Source organism: Haemaphysalis longicornis, unplaced genomic scaffold, assembly GCF_048455015.1.
Source record: "Haemaphysalis longicornis isolate Haplotype H1 unplaced genomic scaffold, Haemaphysalis longicornis Haplotype H1 scaffold_10, whole genome shotgun sequence".
Taxonomy (NCBI): domain Eukaryota; kingdom Metazoa; phylum Arthropoda; class Arachnida; order Ixodida; family Ixodidae; genus Haemaphysalis; species Haemaphysalis longicornis.
Genome location: NW_027526204.1, coordinates 48,842,509 through 48,861,347, shown reverse-complemented (window position 1 = coordinate 48,861,347; position 18,839 = coordinate 48,842,509). Strand labels below are relative to the sequence as shown.

The window sequence follows — 18,839 nt, the reverse complement described above, 5'->3', positions numbered from 1 at the left end:
CTGCAATGCTTCCGCGCCGCCCGTCATGGTGGTCTGCGGAGCGTAACCATGCGCTCCGTGCTACCTCTAACTGTAGCCATGCCTGTACCTCCCGAAAAAAGAGCCCCACAAGAGCCTGATTGTGCTGAAAATGAAGCTTGTTGCTTGCACATCATAGATAAGTCTACGAGATTCTGTTGTGATGCGGCAAAAAGGATGTGGGGATGGGGAGGTGTCCAAACACAAGGTTCGCGGAACACAATAACAATGTCCACATTAGTGTGGAAGGGCAATTAGGCATGCATTGCTGAGATTGCAAGGGCACTACCCAAAAGTGTACCCAGAAAGTTGACCAATGCTAAGTTATTTAGTATCACTGAGACCAGGTGACACGGGAAATTGTGGAGGCTATGTAAATCACAAGGCTAGGCGAAAAATGCATCGCATGCCTTCTGTAGTCCTTCTTACCAAGGAACTTATTTACACAACCAAAACAATGTTCATGTAACATATTTCACTTCTTATGTTGAATTTCAGTGGCAGATGCAGAGCGGTCACAAAGCTCAATAGCAGAGAATGCTGCTCCCTCAAAAAGCACATCCTCTGAAACTGCCTTTGGAATGCACTCGCTCCCATGCGAACAAATGCCGAAGCATGCCGGGAAAAGAGATTTCTCGGCAGCATTTATGCCTGGCCCTTCCAAAAGCGCCTACTTCCCTCCAAGTGTTTTCTCCTTACTGGATCTCAATAAAAGCACCTTTATCGTCAAAATGCTGATGAAGGAACTTTGGTATCGACAGCATCCAACGCCGCCTGTGACAAAGGTTGCACTGGCCTTTTTGCAGGTAGGCCAGAACAAAGACACCCAAAGCACATTTTCCAGCCAGTCATTAGAGCTGGGCTCCTCCCTGCTTAATTCCAAAGATTAGCTGTTTCAGTCACTCTTGCTTTCCTCATGTGGCAAGCATGAGCACGGCACGGCGTTTAGCATCTGTTCCTTTTCTGGATGCTGCGCCCACTTGCTGAAGCAGACGGCATGGCGGTTCGAAGATTAGGGTAGACCAGAAGCAGATGGGCCATGACGTCACGAGAGAAGAGAATGCGCCCAGCGAGTTCTAGCTGATTTCAGTGATTTCGAGAAAGCAAGTTTTGTTGCTCTATGGAGCAACCTTGGCTCTGACGGCGTTCTTGATCTGCCATTGGAATAGGATTTGGTTGCTCCCAAGCAGACAATGGAACATGTTTCCTCCAAACAAAACAAAAACGTCGCTCCGAAATGAGCTCCTGAACTGCCATTGGAATTCAACCTTAAATAACAGAACACATGCATTGTACGAGGGAGGGGGGTGGTAATTTAAGTGTTTTTGTATCTCTGGTTTTAAAACAATTCATACCACTACTTGCTGAGAAAGTGCTTCTGAACTGCCATTGGAATTCAAGATTAAATAAGAGAAGGCGTGATAGTGTGAGAGGGGGGTTTTAATCTCATGTTTTGTATCACTGGTTTTGGTACAATTCATACCACTACTTATCTTATTGACTATCTTCGTCATAAGTGTATGTGTTTGCGTGTTCATAAATATGTTGTTTCTGAAATAAAAGTTCAGTTTGAAGGCTGCGGTAGTTCTGTGTGCCTCACCTTTAGTCCTTGTTTCTTTCTGGTGATGATGATGGTTGTATTTAATGGCACAAGAGCTACCGGGCCAAGAAGCACCATACAAAGTATGTTGTGGCTTAGTCTGAGTTTGATACAACGCGTTTCGGTTAAACGGTGGGTACCTAAAATTCATAGTTAAAAATTTGTGGTCACCGACCAAAGGCTTATTAAAAGCGTAAAAAAGAAGACGTTTTGGCTTCCGTACAGAAGCCACAAGTTTCTAACTATGAACCTTTTACCCGACCAGACGAGATTTCGTCGAACCTCAGATTTCAGTACCTAAAATTGGTGTACAGTAATACCTCGTTAACTCGAAGTAGTAAAAACTGGGAAATATTTCGAGATAAGCGGATTTTCGAGATAAGCAAAGTTGCGTGAATTGCCATGAAATATCGAGTTGTTTGCACAAAAGGCGCTACTACTTAGCAGCTCTTAAACTTTCAATCTTGCTTTTCATAAAGGTTTTAAAGAGAAAAACAACATACAGGAGACATTCACGGGCTGGGTTTTGTAGCACTGCAATTTTAATTAGCAGAGAAGAACTCCGTAACACTGGTCTGCTTTGCGGCCGCACTTGGGCCTATAGTAAGAAATCCTCTAGCTGCTTGACGAAGTTGACGCATGGCATTAGCCAATCTTCCCCACCGCTGCACTCAACCTTATTTCGCAGCAAGCGCAGCAAATTCCCCGTTTCAGCATATGTCGGCACCTCTCAAGGAGGTTTATCATCATCGCCCCCATCTTCGCCATCCTTTTGTGGCTATTTCAACGATTTCGGCGTCCGTAAGTTTTCCTGTCACGCACACATCCTGCTGTACCTCTGCACATGTCTCTACCGTCACATGACGTGCCACGAAGTCGATATGCCTCTAGGCTCAGACTTCATGTTTAAGGTAAACATCGGCTTTGTGATAGTCGCGGCTAAACGAGAAAGAAATGGAGGGGCTTATGCGCGGCAGCATCGTGCGAATCTTGTGAAACGGTACGCGGCGGCGAAATTTTCATTCCCCTCTGTCAAGATTTCGAGATATCCGCAGTTTGACCCAAAAATACTTCGAAATAAAGGGCACCAAATACATAGGACGTATAGGAAATGGTTCGGTGCCGCGGAAAATTTTGACTTAGCCGATTTTTCGAGATATCCGAGTTGGACTTAACGAGGTATTACTGTATATGATTACAAACGGTTTAGGTTTTTGGATGAGGTTTAAGTTCATGGATGACTTTGTGAATGACAATGCATGCACCACACTCAGAGCCTGTATAAATTACAGCCTTAAGGTTATTATGTTTAATGTCATGACTTGCAAAAAGAAAAATGCCATATGCTTCTGCCGTAAGGATACTGGTGTTTAAATTCATGGTTCTACTTGCAGTAAAATTGGGACCATGCGCAGCACAGGACACAGTGGTTATATAATATCTTCAGATATAATCTCTTGAGATGACTGTGTTTCAAGCTTTAATGCAGTGATCTTTCAAGCCTTCCAGAAGATTGGAATCCGCTTTGTTTAGCAGGTCTGCTTCACAGGTCACACTCTGGGAGTTGCTGAGGTCGCAACAGGGTGTGACCTCGACACACAGATTGACCACGAGTTACTAAAAAAGGAGCTTCATGGCCTGCTTTTGGTCACTGACCTCAACAAGAATTTGTCTGGTTGTTTGTTTTTTGCATTGTATGATTTGCCAATGATGCCTTCAATACTGTGAGGCAACAAGACGTACTGTATCAAGTGATTCATCACAAGAAAACGAGTATTCTTTGGCTTAGGAAAACTCGCGATTCGGAGTGCAGACGAGACTTCGGTGGAGCTCCGTTACACGGACTGATCACGTTTTTTTTTGGAGTGGTTTGAATTTTCCATATGCAGGGGTGGAGCAGCGTATGAGCTTGGGAGCAGTCCTGGGAGCAGTAAAAATTGCCTTTAGTAGCAGGCTTAGAGCAGCCAGAAAGGCCTTGCCAGACCCTGCTAAACGGCATTTCTGGCTGCCCCAAATCTGGAACACAGTTTTTGAACTATATCTGGAAATTTACGATATGTGGAGTTATCTACGTTCGGCCCAGCGAATGCACACGTTATCACCGTTCAAAAGGTAAACATCACGCACAGGGTCAAAGGGGATCAGATAACAGGCTTTGCTTCGTGTCCGTTAGACCGCAGTGTTAATTGCGTACTCACGGGGGCATTCTGTAAAAGAAGGTTTGCATTTTGTCTTTCAAACAGCAGTTTCAGTGCGTGAAAGGCATTACTTTGTCTTCCCCCGTCACGAAACTGCGACAGTCAACGAACGTGCACTGTGGACTGCGTAGCGGGAGAGTGTTAGAAGCCATAATTAATGCTGGACCATCCTCTACATAAGCAAAGCTAACCCCAAAGTTCACAGGCGAAAATGAGTAATAACCTCACCACAAAAGTGAACCGAATGAACAAGCAAGGGCAAGACGTCAAAGACCGTTTGTGCATACATGCAGCTAGGCTCATCAAATATGGTTGACCAAATTGAAGTTCACCTCCAATAATCTGCAATTTTTCATGCAAATATGATTGTTCTTCATCTCTTTTTCCGATGTGACAGAACATTTCACTCGCTTTTGGTCCCTTTCTATCAATTGCGCACAGTGGCCGGCACAGGCAAACAAAACCGTGCAAATGGGACCCAAATAAATCCAAAGTGAAGGCGGAGAAAGCGTACAGTGCTTGCGGCCTCACAGTTACTGTTATAGGGGTCCTGAAATACCTTCCGCCGATGCATGGATATACATGTAACCAAATAAAGCAATGTATTAGCAATCTCCTCCTGCAAGAATTTTGTTAAAGCGATGAGTATTAGCTGAGAAATCGTAAATCAAAAACCGCGCATTATCGTCGCACCACGTTTCCTCCTCCTTTCGCTGTTGACGGCGCGAGAGCCTTCCCTCCCATCATGCTGCGCTCCACAGCGGTGACGTACTTCCGCTATGGCGCTCATACTGCCGTCTGCTACGGGCAAGCTTTGTTGACACCATGAATACCGCACTCCGCTCAAGGCTGGAAAAGCAAACAAAAAATCTGGCCGCATTTGTGCGGCGGCCTCGCCTTGCCCTTTCACGTTGTACATTGCTGCAGTTGCTATCGGTGGCACGTGACTTTTTATCGGCGGCGAAATCACAGCCACTCGGGGAGGATCATGCGCCCCGTCCTTTTCATGCACCGCGCACTGTTTATCCAAAAATCGCCGTATTAGATGTGGCCCCGCTTGTGCCAGGTCTTATTTTGCGGCGGTGGTAATTCCTGCGGGCGGCATGTGAAAGACATTTTAAACCGATACAGAACCCGTGCACAAACGCTTCAATCATGTGACCAGTTCAGCTTGGGGTGACGCGTGGTGGAGAGCGGCAACATTGGCAAAACATGTTCCGGCGTGGCTCTGAGCTATCTAGCGCTGGAGCGAGCACCATTTCTTTGACAATCTCAAAATCGGTTGCTTTGGCAACAAGGCAGAAACCATTCTAGAAGTCAGTTACGGTTGCATGATCCGGTTCAGCTCGGGGCCCCACCTCGCGACATGTGGGCACTGCAGGCGTACCACTCACTCCTATTGGGAAGTGCGAAATGCGTTTGGCATTACAGGAGGCGATGGTGTGTGTGTTGTGGACGCCTTTGTTTCGCGATGAAATGCGAAGTTGTGCTTCTGCGGGTGGACAGTGCTTCCCATGGTCTGGATTATCTTTCTCGAGCGATGTACGACTCAACCTCGCATGGGGTATATGCAGTGTGCCTAGCCTCCTCAGCTTGCGCGCCAGAGTTAAGTGACTTGCTGTTCGTCTCCGCAAACCGCGCGCGAGGTGAGTGCCGAATTTACGACGGGCAGGAGGAGGCAAACCATCGTTTGTTAATCACGGTTCAGACTTGCAACACATGTTGTGACGTGTTCGTTTGAACCGCATCTCTGGATTGTTTTAAGGTTGAATAAAATGTATGCGTCAAACCCGGGCATTCGACTCAGGGCGTTCTCTGCGATTGCACGAAAGTGCCACGGGGCTTCAACGCTTTCTTTATGGAACGTACTCAGGTAAGAGAATATCTATGTCGCGTTATGGCCGTGTTGCATTCAATACAAACGGTTAAGCGTTTCTTTACACTTGTTTCGTTTGTCGTAAAATGTCCAAGCACTCCGGCACTCCGCTGGCAGATCAGCCGGCGAGCCGACGCTGTGCATACGACTCATCTCTTTGCCAGAAGTTCGTGAATAAGCCGCACAATAGCAGGATGTCTAGCTCATGACGAACATCTGGGAATCGATGATGTAGACATGTGAAGATGGCGGCGTCCAAAAACATGAAGGGAAGGGTGAGGAAAAAGCGACAAACTTTGCAACAAAAGTGTGAGCTTTCCGCTGCGTGTAAAAGAGGAATACTTGGCATAGATGACGTTGACGACCCAATCTAACGATTGTGCTACTTCATTTAGTGTGCTCAAAACGCCTTTCAGGGCCCCTTTAAGAAAAAACCTCACTTTCATAGCCACTCATAGCCCTGATGAAACCAAAACAATAATCATACTGACTGAAAACACGACATTCAGCCAAGTTTTCCAGCACAAAGCACCACGTCAGTCGTATCTCGTGACTCACTTCGTGTTCTCAGCTGCAGGACGGCGCTGATCAATGAGTTTGCAGCACGCAGCATAGAGGCGTTTTGCCGCAATATGGTGCTGGTACGCAAGTTTGGCGCTCAATGGCACCAATCGTGCAGCTGTTGCAACCGTGGATATGCTGCAGAAAACAGCAGTGAATGGGCTTTCCATAGTCCATTGCAGTTACCTTGGTACCCAGCAGGTTTTGGGGTTCCCTGCCTGGTAAACAGATAGGAATCTTATCAGCTAATGCTTTACCAGGGCTGCAACAGCTTTGACGCTTCTTTCTTCCATCCTTCAACACCTTGCCGCGGTTGGTCACAGCTTAAGTTTGGGGGACTGGGGCCCACAGTGTCGCCTGTCAGTCACCAAGCTGTGCTATGCAAGGAGGTTTGCAGAACGTCCTATACTGGCAATGGTAAGTGTATACGTTTGTCAAGAACTGCACCAAGGCTACTTTTAGGCTATGAAACAGCATTGTAGACCTCTACAAGTGAATTTACAACACCAGGTATCAATTGATACACGCTGAAAATGTCAGCACAATAATCTGTAGACTCTTAAGGAACTGCCGCATTTACAACACGAGCACAAAAGCACACACAAAAAAAGAGCGCTACACCACTATGGTGCATACAACTGCGTTTTTTGTTGTCACTTGGCAGCTGCGGTATGTTGAGGGTAGTATAAATTTCCCACACGGATAATCTCATGGCTTCATGTTATCACCACACACAGAGTATAGGCAAGTTAGGGAAAAATATATATTATTTGCATGTTACAGCAAAAATTATACGTTTCATTCTGATGACAGCTCCGTACTGAAGGGCTTACTTATGTAGGTAAAAAAATGCTGGATTCAAACCTGAAAATTCCTCTGCTGTTTGGGAGCTTCGGCTGAAGAGTACCGTAGATCTGCACTGTGTACCTGAGCAGAAAATTCAGTTAGCAATGGAAACAAGCTACCAGTAAACAAAATAGAGAGGGTACCTATGGAACTCGTGGCAATGCCCGTCTGTGTGCTTTGGCTGCGTAGTAACTCTCGGGTGGAGGCTGCATCTGTAGATGTTGTCATGGTGCAGCTCTTTGACGCCGATGCAGTTGAATGTGGAAGGGAAACTCTTCGAATTGTCTTCTGAAATAGAAAAACACATAATGGATGACAATTCACACAAGAACACTCAATGCCAAAAGAAACAGAAATAAGCCCGTTGATAGGTTTACTTGCCTGAAAAAGACAGCATGCACACAATTTAGCCGACTATAACTGCCTGATAAACCAGGTAAATGGGTAAACGGATACCACGAACAACTTATTACAGTTCATCTCCGCCTTCTTCCTTCCTGTTTGTGCTAGGCCAGACAACAGGAGCTATTGGCCTCGAGGACATACCGTGGCGCCACCTACGAGTGACGTCACTTGTAGGACGCTGAATCGTGTTGTCGTCTGCTACAACGCATTTCCCGTGCGTACGCGAAGCGTGTTTTTTTGTTGTGGCCACCGTCTCGCCCGCTCCTTGTGGATTTTGATGCAAATTACCAAAAAAGTCGTCTGTAAACCTAATAATTCGGGCAAGCAATCAGAGACTCGCTTGTTCCCGGCGACACCGCCGCGTTTAGGTAGTTGCTACTATCGCGACCCACAGCTCTTACATACGAAGCCAACTATATAACGCCAAGGACGATGCAACTGATGCCGAGAAAAGTACGCTGTAAATTCATTATGAAAAACTTGTGACGGGACATGTGTGCGCAAGCAAACACCTTGTAACAGCGACGGAAACGCGTCGCTCACTTATGATGATCTCACCGCGCGAACTGCTCTTGCCTGCCCAGCCGAAAAAAACCATTGGCCGACCTATTGGCGTTCCAATAGGTCGACCAATTGGTCGGCCAATTGGTCGACCAATTGGTCGGCCAATAATGTTTTAGGCACCCATTGGCGTACCCATTGGCCGTCCAATTGGGCGACCCATTGGCCGTCCAATTAGGCGACCTATTGGCCGACCCATTGGAACGCCAATAGGTCTTCCCATTGGCCGCCAACTTGTTGCACTTTTAGTTGGTTCATCCCACTGCCGCAGCCACTCCATCTGAGCTGCCGCTGCAGTGCGCTGGTTACCTGTATCACAAATACAAGAACTTTTGGAATGAATGAATATCTTTATTGCTCTGTTTGTATACACAGCACGCAGACAGTTCGTCGTTTAAGCAATTTTTCACAGGCCATTGTCCATGCCGCGCTCCGCTCGCCGCAGGCTGGCTGGACCTTCACAAAGTGAGTGGCAAAAGCGAACAATGGGTTAACTTTAAAACAAACCGCAGTTTCGCGCATTAAAACAACAAGACACTGAAATGTTGCGTGGCGTGAGCTCACCTCTTCAACAACGTCCCGTGCATGGCGAACTGCGTTGCGCGGCGATGTCGTGAACCCGTCAATCGTAACATGAACAGCCCTGAAATATATTTAGGCAGACAAATTAATTCTTAATAACACCGCTCACGCTATGAGGAGTGAAAATGGCAAGGAAAACTCACATATAAACAGTATACTCACATAAACAGACACGCTTCCTTCGGTGCGAGGCTTAGCGGCGTTCAGCGTAAAGATGCATCTTGAAACACACATGGGTGTGCGACATCATCGTCGCCACTTCTCACACTCTTGCAGACCACCTTACATTTCCAATGCAGTCAGAGAAGACTGCGTGTGCAACCGACCAACACGCCTACAACCTACACCGCCAACACCACGTTGAATACAACTTGTCCACTGTCCGTCTATGGATTGGATTCGATTGGATCGGGGTTTTATTTCAAAACAATTTTGCTACTCGTGTCGGAAAGTTTTCATTAGTGTTTGTTTGTTATGTTTTTTTAAGGACTTTATCTTGAATTGCTGATTGTAATATCAAAATTAATTGCCTCATAAATATACATTCGTAAAGGTTGAAGTTCTGAACATTTCTGAAGGTTTCAAATTAAGAGTGAGAGAGAGAATTAAATTTCAGCCAATTGATGTCGTAATTGAATACTATCCAAATGCTATCCAAAATGGCTCCCCGATGGGGTCATCATGTTGGAGCAGTCAGTAGTATTAACTTTATAGTTGGAGCCAATGGGTCCAATTGGGCCAACTGGCCATCCTAATCGAGCCAATGGGCCCAATTCGGATCGCTCCAATAGGTCCAATTGGCCCAATTGGGTTTCCATTTGGACCCATTGGGTGGTAAATTGGACCAATTGGTCGGCCAATGGTTTTTTTCAGCTGGGTGGTAAATGAATGATGCGAGAACGGTGATCAGATTGCTTCGCCGCACATGCTTAAAAGTATTGTTATGGTCTGCAGTTTGGCTTAATCAGTGCCTATTTCCCCTACGATGTTATATAGTCATGCCCGGATTTGATTAACGATCACTGCCGTAGCCTGTACTCTGCACGGCTGGTGTTTACTTTTCGCGACTTGTCCGCAATGTATGAACGGTATGAACGCGAGTTTTTAACGCCTTCGAGCGGGTTCGGACAAGGCTATATTTAGTTTTCATTAGGTGCTCGGCGTGGTAATTTATAATTGCAGCGTGTTTTGTATGTTTACAGTAAGCCGGCATTTCTCAAGCATCAATTTCGAAACTCACGACTGCTCACAGAAGGCGAGGCTGCGTACGAGGCGAAACACGTCGTTCATGATTTCGGGTAATGGGGATACTTAGAATAGGAGAACCGAGCGTTGGGGGCCCCCAAGAAGTTAGAGGAACCCAAACGCAACACGCGCGTGCGCGACGGGAGGGCCTTCGCCAACAGCTCGCAGCCGGCTTCGGATGCACGTAATCGGATGTTAGGAACTTTAGGCTTGGCGTCGCAGCAGTTATTTCATCGCCGTTAGAGTTGCGAGTGACAGTCCCTAACAGAACGTTTCACCGCGCTGGGAAATGTGTAAGCGCGGTGATTTCCGTTGAAGCGATCGAAGATCGAGATACCTACGACCTCGGCCGATTCTTGCGCGCAAGCATAGCCATCCTTCGGCCGCTCGCCGCACCGTGCGTGAACGGGCCGTGCTGCCGGGTCCGACCTCCGCGGCCGGTCGGCGTAAATCGCGGCAGATATTTGAGCATCGCTTTGAAAACCACACCTCATGACACTACCTATCAGAATTTTTCATCACACTAACATCCACTTTCACCAATCTGGAACATCTTTTCCACGACTTGTGTGATTTTAAAAAGCGGCGACAAGTTGTTGCTACCGCGACCAGCGTCGGTTCGAGCCGCACCGTCGGCTGTGCATGCGGGCAGGCACGGCGGGTGCGTGTGCGTGTGCTTCTGCGAGCAGTTTACGCTTCACGATTTTCTGCTTTATACATTTCTCGCAAACAAGGGAAATCTCGAAACTTCACTCGGCGATCGTCGTAGTCCACATTGTTGATCGGGGAAATGCGCTTCAGTCGCATGCGGAATACACCACCACACTCATGGTGTTTGCGGATAATCTACCATAGTTGATACGGTTATACAGTCACCATTAGGTCGAACTGCGCTTTACGCACAGAATTAACTTCAAACGAAGGAAATTAACACGAAAATACTTCCAGAACGCGCTTCCTAAGCGAAGTGTCACGCGCTGCAAGCCAACTACGCAGCAAGATAGGAACGGTGATCCTACAAGTGACGTCAAAACGATCGCAGCGCCGGCCTCTCCAGTGGTGGGCCTCGCGGCCAATATAGCTCTGTGTTTCAGATGACTGGCCATGCCATGCTTCTCTTTTCCTACCTTTGTTAAGCGCTTCAACCCCTTCACCACAAAGTTTTTTTGTCACTGGTCCTCACCCCCTGCACTGATTTCTTTTTCACCTTCGTTCAGTGGAAATTTTATGCTAGTAATGCACTGCAATGCTCTGCAGGATACTTAAACACTTTAATGAGGAATATTTCGTATATATTCTGCAAAACGATGCACCGCCAAAGTGATAACTTGGAGCAAACACACAGATAGTGCAACTTCTTTGCTGATTTTCTGCATCTAACTAGCCGCTGCCAACATGGCCGTGCTGCTGAAATAACCTAAGGCGAGACACATGAAGGAACATGTGCCCCATCTAGTGCCTGAAATTTACCAGGAATATCTAGGCGCTCATGAGACCTCTCAATAAAAAATGTGACATCTAACAATAGTTTTTTTATACGAGTTGCCTTGTGAGTGGCAAGGGGTTAGGCAAAAGGGCCAAAGTATTCTCACGCATGGCCGTATCTATGCGTGTGTAGTTGCCCGAGTTATTTTGAGATGGGTAGTAAAAGGGTTAATGCAGCCTTCTTTACTTTCCAAATAAACGAAAACAACAGCTCCACCCGATCAAAAATACTGCAGTGCAGAGTAACATGCCCTTTCTAGCCACATTTTTTTCTGTAGAATGCATGTTTACAATTTTTTAGTGCAATGCATTCTTTGGCGATTCCAAAGACCTGCCTCTCTGGCCTCCTCATGCACGTAATATTTTCACGTAGTTGAGGACGACGCAGGTTTCTCTCAAGGAACAAATGTTTTTTTAGCAAACTTGTGCCCACCCAATACTGAAAGAAAATACAAGCAGTGTGCAAGCAGTCAACGAAGTGACGTGCACAGACTGGCGTCAATGAATCAAATACCGCGACGCCTCCCATGCGGGTATTTATCTTTCAGCACGATTGTTTCTTGAAACGTCGAATTACGACGACAACACTGCAAATCAAAGATTGTTCCAGGCCAGTGACGCCAGGGAGAAACACTTTCCTTATGAAATAAGATTGCCCGTGCGGCCTTCAAGAGGAACAACAGGATACATGCGCTTTTTGCTTGATGCACTAATAACACAGCCGGGCGCCGCCGGATGGTAAAAACAAACCACCGAAGTGTACAAACACAATGCGTGGTTGACGGCAATATCAAAAACATTAACAGGTATGATTGGCACAAGAAGGAATGTGGGCATCAACTTCACGATGGAGTGTGCGTCATTCACCGAGAACTGCTTTCACAAGCGACTCTTTTGCCTAGTGGCACATCGCTGTAAACAACATTCTGACCTTACAAGCTACCGCATAAATATTATCTAAACAATTTACTAATAATGGTGCAACCATTCTTTATATTTCAGAATGGTTCTGAATTTTTTTCGCTCAGATATCAGGCTCGCCCTTGCAGGTTTTCTTTGCAGAGTTCAACAAAAATATTGTACTTGAAAATTTGACATTCATATCTAAATCTTTTCTTGAATGCAATTCAAAAGCAAATAAACTGCTTCCAGGCTTTATTTTCCAATGAAATGCAACATTTTCCACATGACAGTGCCGCAATTTTTCCACAACCTCAATCGATGTTTTTCAAAATGTTAGTAAAAGAGTTCTGGCATTGCATTTTTAGCCGTATGACATTGAGACTTTCATAAATGGGTCAAGAATAGGGTCAACGGTCACAATGCGGCAAGCGTTGATGCAGACACAATGGATATTAGTACCAAGTTTCCATTTTTGTGGGACTGCACGTTTGGCAAAGGGACCGCCAAAAAGGTTTGGGGGCTGCTCATTGTAAAGTGCAACATTTCTGGGACGGCCGGGAAGGCCGTCCCAGACGCAGATCTGAGTTCTAGTCTGGCTGAGATAGTGCGTAGGCTTGACGCCTTATCTTGCTTGCCCACTCAGGTTGACGAGGTGAAGGTTTCCATTGAAATGATGTCAAAAAAGTACGATGACATTCTAAACAAGCAGGCAGTTCACGACAAGGAAATCAATGATCTAAAAAAACGCGTCTCTGTGCTCGAGAGAGGCCGGGCTAAAGACGATGTTGACAGCATCAAGTCATCGCTGAATGACCTTGAATGGCGTAGTCGTAAACAAAACATTGAGGTGCATGGAATTCCGAAATCCGACAAAGATTTAATTGCCAAACTTAATGAAGTAGCTACAACCGTAAATCTTCTGCCTCCGCTCTCTGGAAATGACGTAGACGCTGTACATAGGCTTCCATCGAGACCGGGATCTGAAGCCGGGATCATTGTTCGCTTCTACCGGCAATCGCTTCGTGACGCATGGTTGGAAAACAGGAAGGTACTGCGCGAGTCGAAATCTTGTGTTTCTATCACAGAGAACATGACAAAACAAAATCGTGAGCTACTTCGTTGCACGCGAGAATGGGCAGAGGAAAATGGCTATCGCTTTTCCTGGCACACTAACAATAAGGTACTTATCAGAAGGGCTGCAGGCGATCCCATAATGGTCGTGCGCAACAAAAGACACCTTGAAGAGCTCATGCTGCCTAGTGCGTTCGCGTTGCTGTAGCTTCTTTTTTTTTGTATTTTTTTTTCTCTCCATGGCTTCAGTTACCAATAACCAAGCAGACGTATTAGAACTTGATGACAGTATCGTATGTAATAATCAGCAACATTGTAACTGTGTTCATTTCAATCTTAGGTCAGGCAAAAATAAATATAATGATCTTGAATATTTCTTTAGCCGTGCTAAATCGCACTTTGATGTTATAATGTTCTCTGAAACGTGGTTTAATTCTGAAGCTGATGTTTTTAAAATGTCTGGTCATAAGACTTACTATCTTAACCGAAATTCCAGAAGAGGAGGAGGCGTGTCAATGCTGCTTTCCAGTGTTATGGAATGTGAACTGCTCGCCAATTTCTCTTGTATAACACCCCATTACGAAATGTTAGTTCTTCAGTGTGACACGCAAGTGTTTTGTGTTTGTTACCGTCCGCATTGCGGTGTAATTTCAGAGTTTCTTTCCTTTCTGGATTCTTTTTTGGAATTTATCAATGAATGCGAATATAGCCTAATCATGGTTGGTGACTTTAATATTAATTTCCTCATCAGAAGTAGAACGAAGACAGAATTTGAAACCCTGCTAAATATTCACTCCTGTCGCAAACTATAAAATCAGCTACACGAATCAAAGCTACTTCAGATACTCTCTTAGATCTTTTTATTACAAACAATGATGAAACTTGTCTGAGATCTGGGGTAATTAACTTTGCTCTGAGTGACCACCTTCCTGTTTTTCTGTCTGTTCAACGTCATGCCACTACTAAAAAACCACACCACGTATCCCGCTCTTTCCGGGATGTCAATCCCCGTACTCTAATTAAATTTCGAGAGTGCATAGCTCGAACGAACTGGAACGATGTCTTCATGGAGAGCAGCTCTGATGCTGCATATGACAAGTTTCTGGTAAATTTCACCCATGCCTATAATGCTAGTTTCCCGTACAGAACGTATTCTCCACCAAAATGTGCCCGGAAACCCTGGATAACTCAGGACCTGATGAGGCTGATGAAAAAACCGGATAAACTTTATAAAAAATTTTTGAAAACTAGGAATGCTGACATCTTTAAAGCTTTTAAAACTCTCCGTAATTACGTCACTAAAGAGCTCCGCGATGCGAAAAACCGCTATCATTTTAATCTTTTTAGTTCATGTAACGGACGCCCTCAAGACATTTGGAAAAAATTAAACACGATGCTTGGAAATCCCACGGAGCCCATAAAAAAACTTATTAAGGACGGTGAGATACTAGAAAAAGAAGCCTTAGCTAATGCTTTCAATGATTTTTTTCTTTCCGTTCCAGCTGTTTCAATGAATACTGAAAGTTTAAGATACCTAAATTGCTCTATGGACAACACTATTTTTCTTGATCCCATAGCTGAGAATGAAGTCATTGCTGCGTTTATGTCTCTAAGAAACAGCAATTCCTCCGACGTGGACGGTTTCCAGATAAAGCCCGTAAAGTTTGTTATTGATTTATTAGCGAAATGTCTAACACACCTTTTTAACGTATGTTTCTCAACTGGAGTTTTTCCACGGAAAATGCAGTCCGCTAAAGTTGTAGTACTATTTAAAAAGGGCGATCGCAATAATTTCTCAAACTACCGGCCTATTTCCATTTTGCCTGCTTTTTCCAAAGGTATAGAAAAAATTTTTCTGAAGCGCTTATCATCATTTTCTGATCGCTATAATATCATCTCCCCCGCTCAATACGGTTTCAGAAAGAACAAATCAACAGAGTTGGCATTGCTTGATCAAAAAGAGTTTATCCTGAACAATTTTGAAAACAACAATGCCGTTCTAGGTATTTTCCTTGACTTCAGAAAAGCAGTCGATTACGTAAATCCCGATATTCTTCTTCATAAGCTACATCGATATGGATTTCGCGGGAAAGCCCATTCGCTAATATCATCTTATCTATGCCATCGATCGCAGCTCGTTGAAATTGGAGAATACATTTCAACAACTAAACCAGTTAAGTGTGGCGTCCCCCAGGGTAGCATTTTAGGTCCGTTTCTTTTCATTCTGTACATTAACGAGATTGTTAACATTGATGAAACAATTAAATACATAATATATGCCGATGACACAAGTTTATTTTTTTCCGGTTGCTCAGTTATTGATTTCGCAAATCACGCCAATAAGACTCTTGCAAGTATTTGTAGCTGGGCATCAAACAATAATTTAAAACTGAATGCTAGCAAAACAAAAGCAGTACTTTTTCATCCCCGTCGTAAAATCAGCACAGTTGATCCTATTGTAATCAATCAGACTCCAGTTGAATTCGTTCAATGTTTCAAAACATTAGGTGTATATTTTGAAGAAACTCTGTCATGGAATAAACACACTGACTATTTAGTCCAGAAATTATCCCAGGCCACTGGTCTTATGCGCTGTCATTGTTGTTCTTTTCCAGTCTCAGTTAACTTTCTACTTTACAACTCTATTTTCAGCTCTATGCTTAACTACGGCATACTCATTTGGGCTACCACAACTCGGGAAAATATAGGCAAAATAACAGTCTTACAAAAACGAGCTGTTCGCCTAGTCAGCAAGGTTCCGTATCTTTCTCCTACACGAGAACTATTTAAAAAGTATAATGTTATTCGCATGGATTCTATTTACAGCTAAAAACTTTGCCGATGTTACAAACAAGCTATAATAAATAACGGTTCACTAATTAATCTAGCCAGATTAGAAAAGCTCTCTCCGATATATTATACTCGCAACCCTGAAACCTGGAAAGTAACAAAATGCCGAACAAATTATGGGGAACAAATGTTGCGACACAGATTGCCGTCTTTGCTTAATAATTATCCAAACATTTCTACCATTCCTTTTAACCATCTACGCAGCATCTTTACACTCAACTCATGATGTTCTTATTAGTATAAATATCTTTCTCTTTCTTGCTATTGTATTTCGCAAGCTTACTACTTTTTGAAACCTTGCTCAGTATGTATTTTGAGTGTAGTTTATAGTCACTGCATATATTGTATATATGTTTTTTGTTTGTGTGTTTTTTGTTAATATTAGCCAATGCCGTTTGCCGCCTGTCTGCACCGGGGGGCTGGGGCTCGTCAAGCTGTTATTACGGCTTTTTTCCCGGCTCTCTTTGTGCGAAAGTGATTTGTTTGTTGTTTTTTCGCGCAAGAATAAATCAAATCAAAAGTATTATTACATTGCACAGCACGGTGGTTCAAACGTCAGTGTGGCCCTTCCCATTCTTTCATTCGCCATATTCCTAAGCTCATCGTTGTGCTGCACAAACTTAACCAAGTGCTTACTTACCCCTTGCGTTCTCGCAGAGCGAAACACAAGCATCAGCTTGTACGCACACCCAAAACCAAAGCGTTCACGCAAGTTTTTGGTACTTCTTAGCGATGTCTAAAAAGCGATTAAGGCCACAGCGAGAGATGCTTTAGTAGCAGCTTTAGCACCATTTTCTGCAACACTTGGTGTTGTAGCAGTCAACGATTGTGAGCTGCTCAAATGGGCGTGCCTGAACAAGTTTACCGAGCACCTCCCTTCGTTCTACGTAGCGAGATCACACTAACTGCACCTGGTCAAGAGCCTGGATGGAAAAATTTATGGAAAAGAACATTCTGCTGGGTGCCGGAATGCTTCCAACGGGGTTGATTTCTCGTGTGTTCTCGCGATACCGACTGCCCAGGCTGTTTCGCATTACCTATTCCTGCATGCAGCCGATCCCATGAGACTCTGTGAAATAACTCAGTCGTAAGCCTTGCGACCCCTAGCAGGATTCGGCCATTTGGCCCACGCACTCCCTCTATACACACTCCATTTCTCTGGCGATGTGGGTTGATTTGTCCGGAAGCAACCAAATTTTTCACCCTCGCTGCTTGATATATTGCAGTCAAAAGCCTTCCAACATTAATGAAACCTGCGAGGGTCATCCATGATTCTCTCTTTGCTAGGTCATCATCATCGGCCTGTCTACGCCCACTGCAGGGCAAAGGCCTCTCCATAGATCTCCAATTGCCCCGGTCCTCTGGTAATTGCGACCCATTTATCCCCGCAAACTTCTTGATCTCATCTGCCCATCTAACTTTCTGCCGTTCACTGCCATGCTTGCCTTCTCTAGGGATTCACTCTGTTTCCCTTAAGGACCAACGGTTGTCTTGCCTTCGCATTACATGCCCGGACCCCGAACACTTCTTAATTTCTACTAACATGTCTTTAACAAGCGTTTGTTCCCTGACCCACTCCACTCTCTTCTTGCCCCTTAACGTTACACCTATCATCTTCCGTTCCATTGCTCGCTGAGTCGTCCTCAATTGAAGGTGAACCCTTTTAATTTGGCTTCAAGTTTCTGTCCTGTAATTGAGTACCGGTAAGATGCAACTCTCTTCAGGGACAATGGTAGGCTGCCATTCATTACATGGGAATACCTGTCGAATGCACTGCTCCCCATTTCTATCCTAATAATTCCTGCCTCATGGGGTCACTACTTGACCTAAGTAGATATAGCACTAAGTAGAACTTGGCGTAAGTGCTACGTACTTCGCATATATTGCCATGGCGGAGTTCTGGCTTCATCTTCATACATGGCTTTCTTAACAGGCTTTCAAAACAGTTCTGGCTTCATCCAAGCCAAGGTGTACTGGTGGTATTCGCTGACGCATGCAAAAGCGCTGGCAAACTCGTACAGTAATTCAAATTACTGTAGCAGGCTTTATGGCTACGTGTCGAGTAACGTTACCTGACAGCAGTATTCCACGGAAGACCCAGTTTGAGGCGTAATCCTCCACCACGGCCGATTCCGACGACTGAGGAACGCTACTGATGCACACACGCCACTCTAACGAGAAGAAACTGCGGCCGAAGGTTGGCGTTCATTGGGAAGAACAAAGGTCTCTGATGGGCAGAAGACACCGTAACCAAGGTGAGCGAAGGCACTGCTGAGAAGACGAGACCGACGTGCTGGCGCTAGGTCAAGGACAGGACAGCCTTAGTTCGGGAGCGGTTAAGCACCGTATCATGAGCTAACTCTATGAACTACACCTTCGCACTGACGTTGTAGTTGTTTCACGTGCTTGCGCCTGATCGCCAGCCTTACAATCGTGCAATTCCACAAAACGGTCCCCAGCACAACGCGAACGCAAGAATACCCCACCCCAATACAATAAATGCCCGTCCCGACGCGTCGAAACACTGGAAAGGGTGTTCTTGTAGAGGGCGCAACGTTTCAGAGTTTATGATCACAATGTCGCTGCAGATGCAGACACAATGCACTATTGCTCATATCGTCATTACTTAGCTTGCTGA

General features: G+C 45.0%; 1 protein-coding gene and 1 long non-coding RNA gene across 3 annotated transcripts in view; both read right to left on the bottom strand.

Moving 5' to 3' along the window:
• The window catches only part of LOC144158484 (uncharacterized), a 30,006-nt gene extending 11,333 nt beyond the window's left edge, over nt 1–18,673 (bottom strand). The window contains exons 1-3 of one of the 2 annotated variants that reach the window (XM_077689386.1): nt 18,274–18,673; nt 7,243–7,387; nt 7,118–7,180 (exon numbers count right to left, since the gene is read on the bottom strand). In XM_077689386.1, the coding sequence (XP_077545512.1) occupies nt 7,118–7,180; nt 7,243–7,327 (148 nt within the window). In that variant the 5' untranslated portion in view covers nt 7,328–7,387; nt 18,274–18,673. Of the gene's footprint in view, nt 1–7,117; nt 7,181–7,242; nt 7,388–18,074; nt 18,157–18,273 lie in introns of those variants that run through there. The other variant, XM_077689385.1, reaches the window with a different exon arrangement.
• LOC144158503 (uncharacterized) lies at nt 8,396–9,240 on the bottom strand. Its single transcript, XR_013320096.1, has 3 exons — nt 8,810–9,240; nt 8,630–8,708; nt 8,396–8,521 (listed from the first exon to the last, which is right to left on the bottom strand). It is a non-coding gene; the product is annotated as an uncharacterized LOC144158503 (long non-coding RNA).
• Nucleotides 18,674–18,839: the final 166 nt, after the last annotated feature.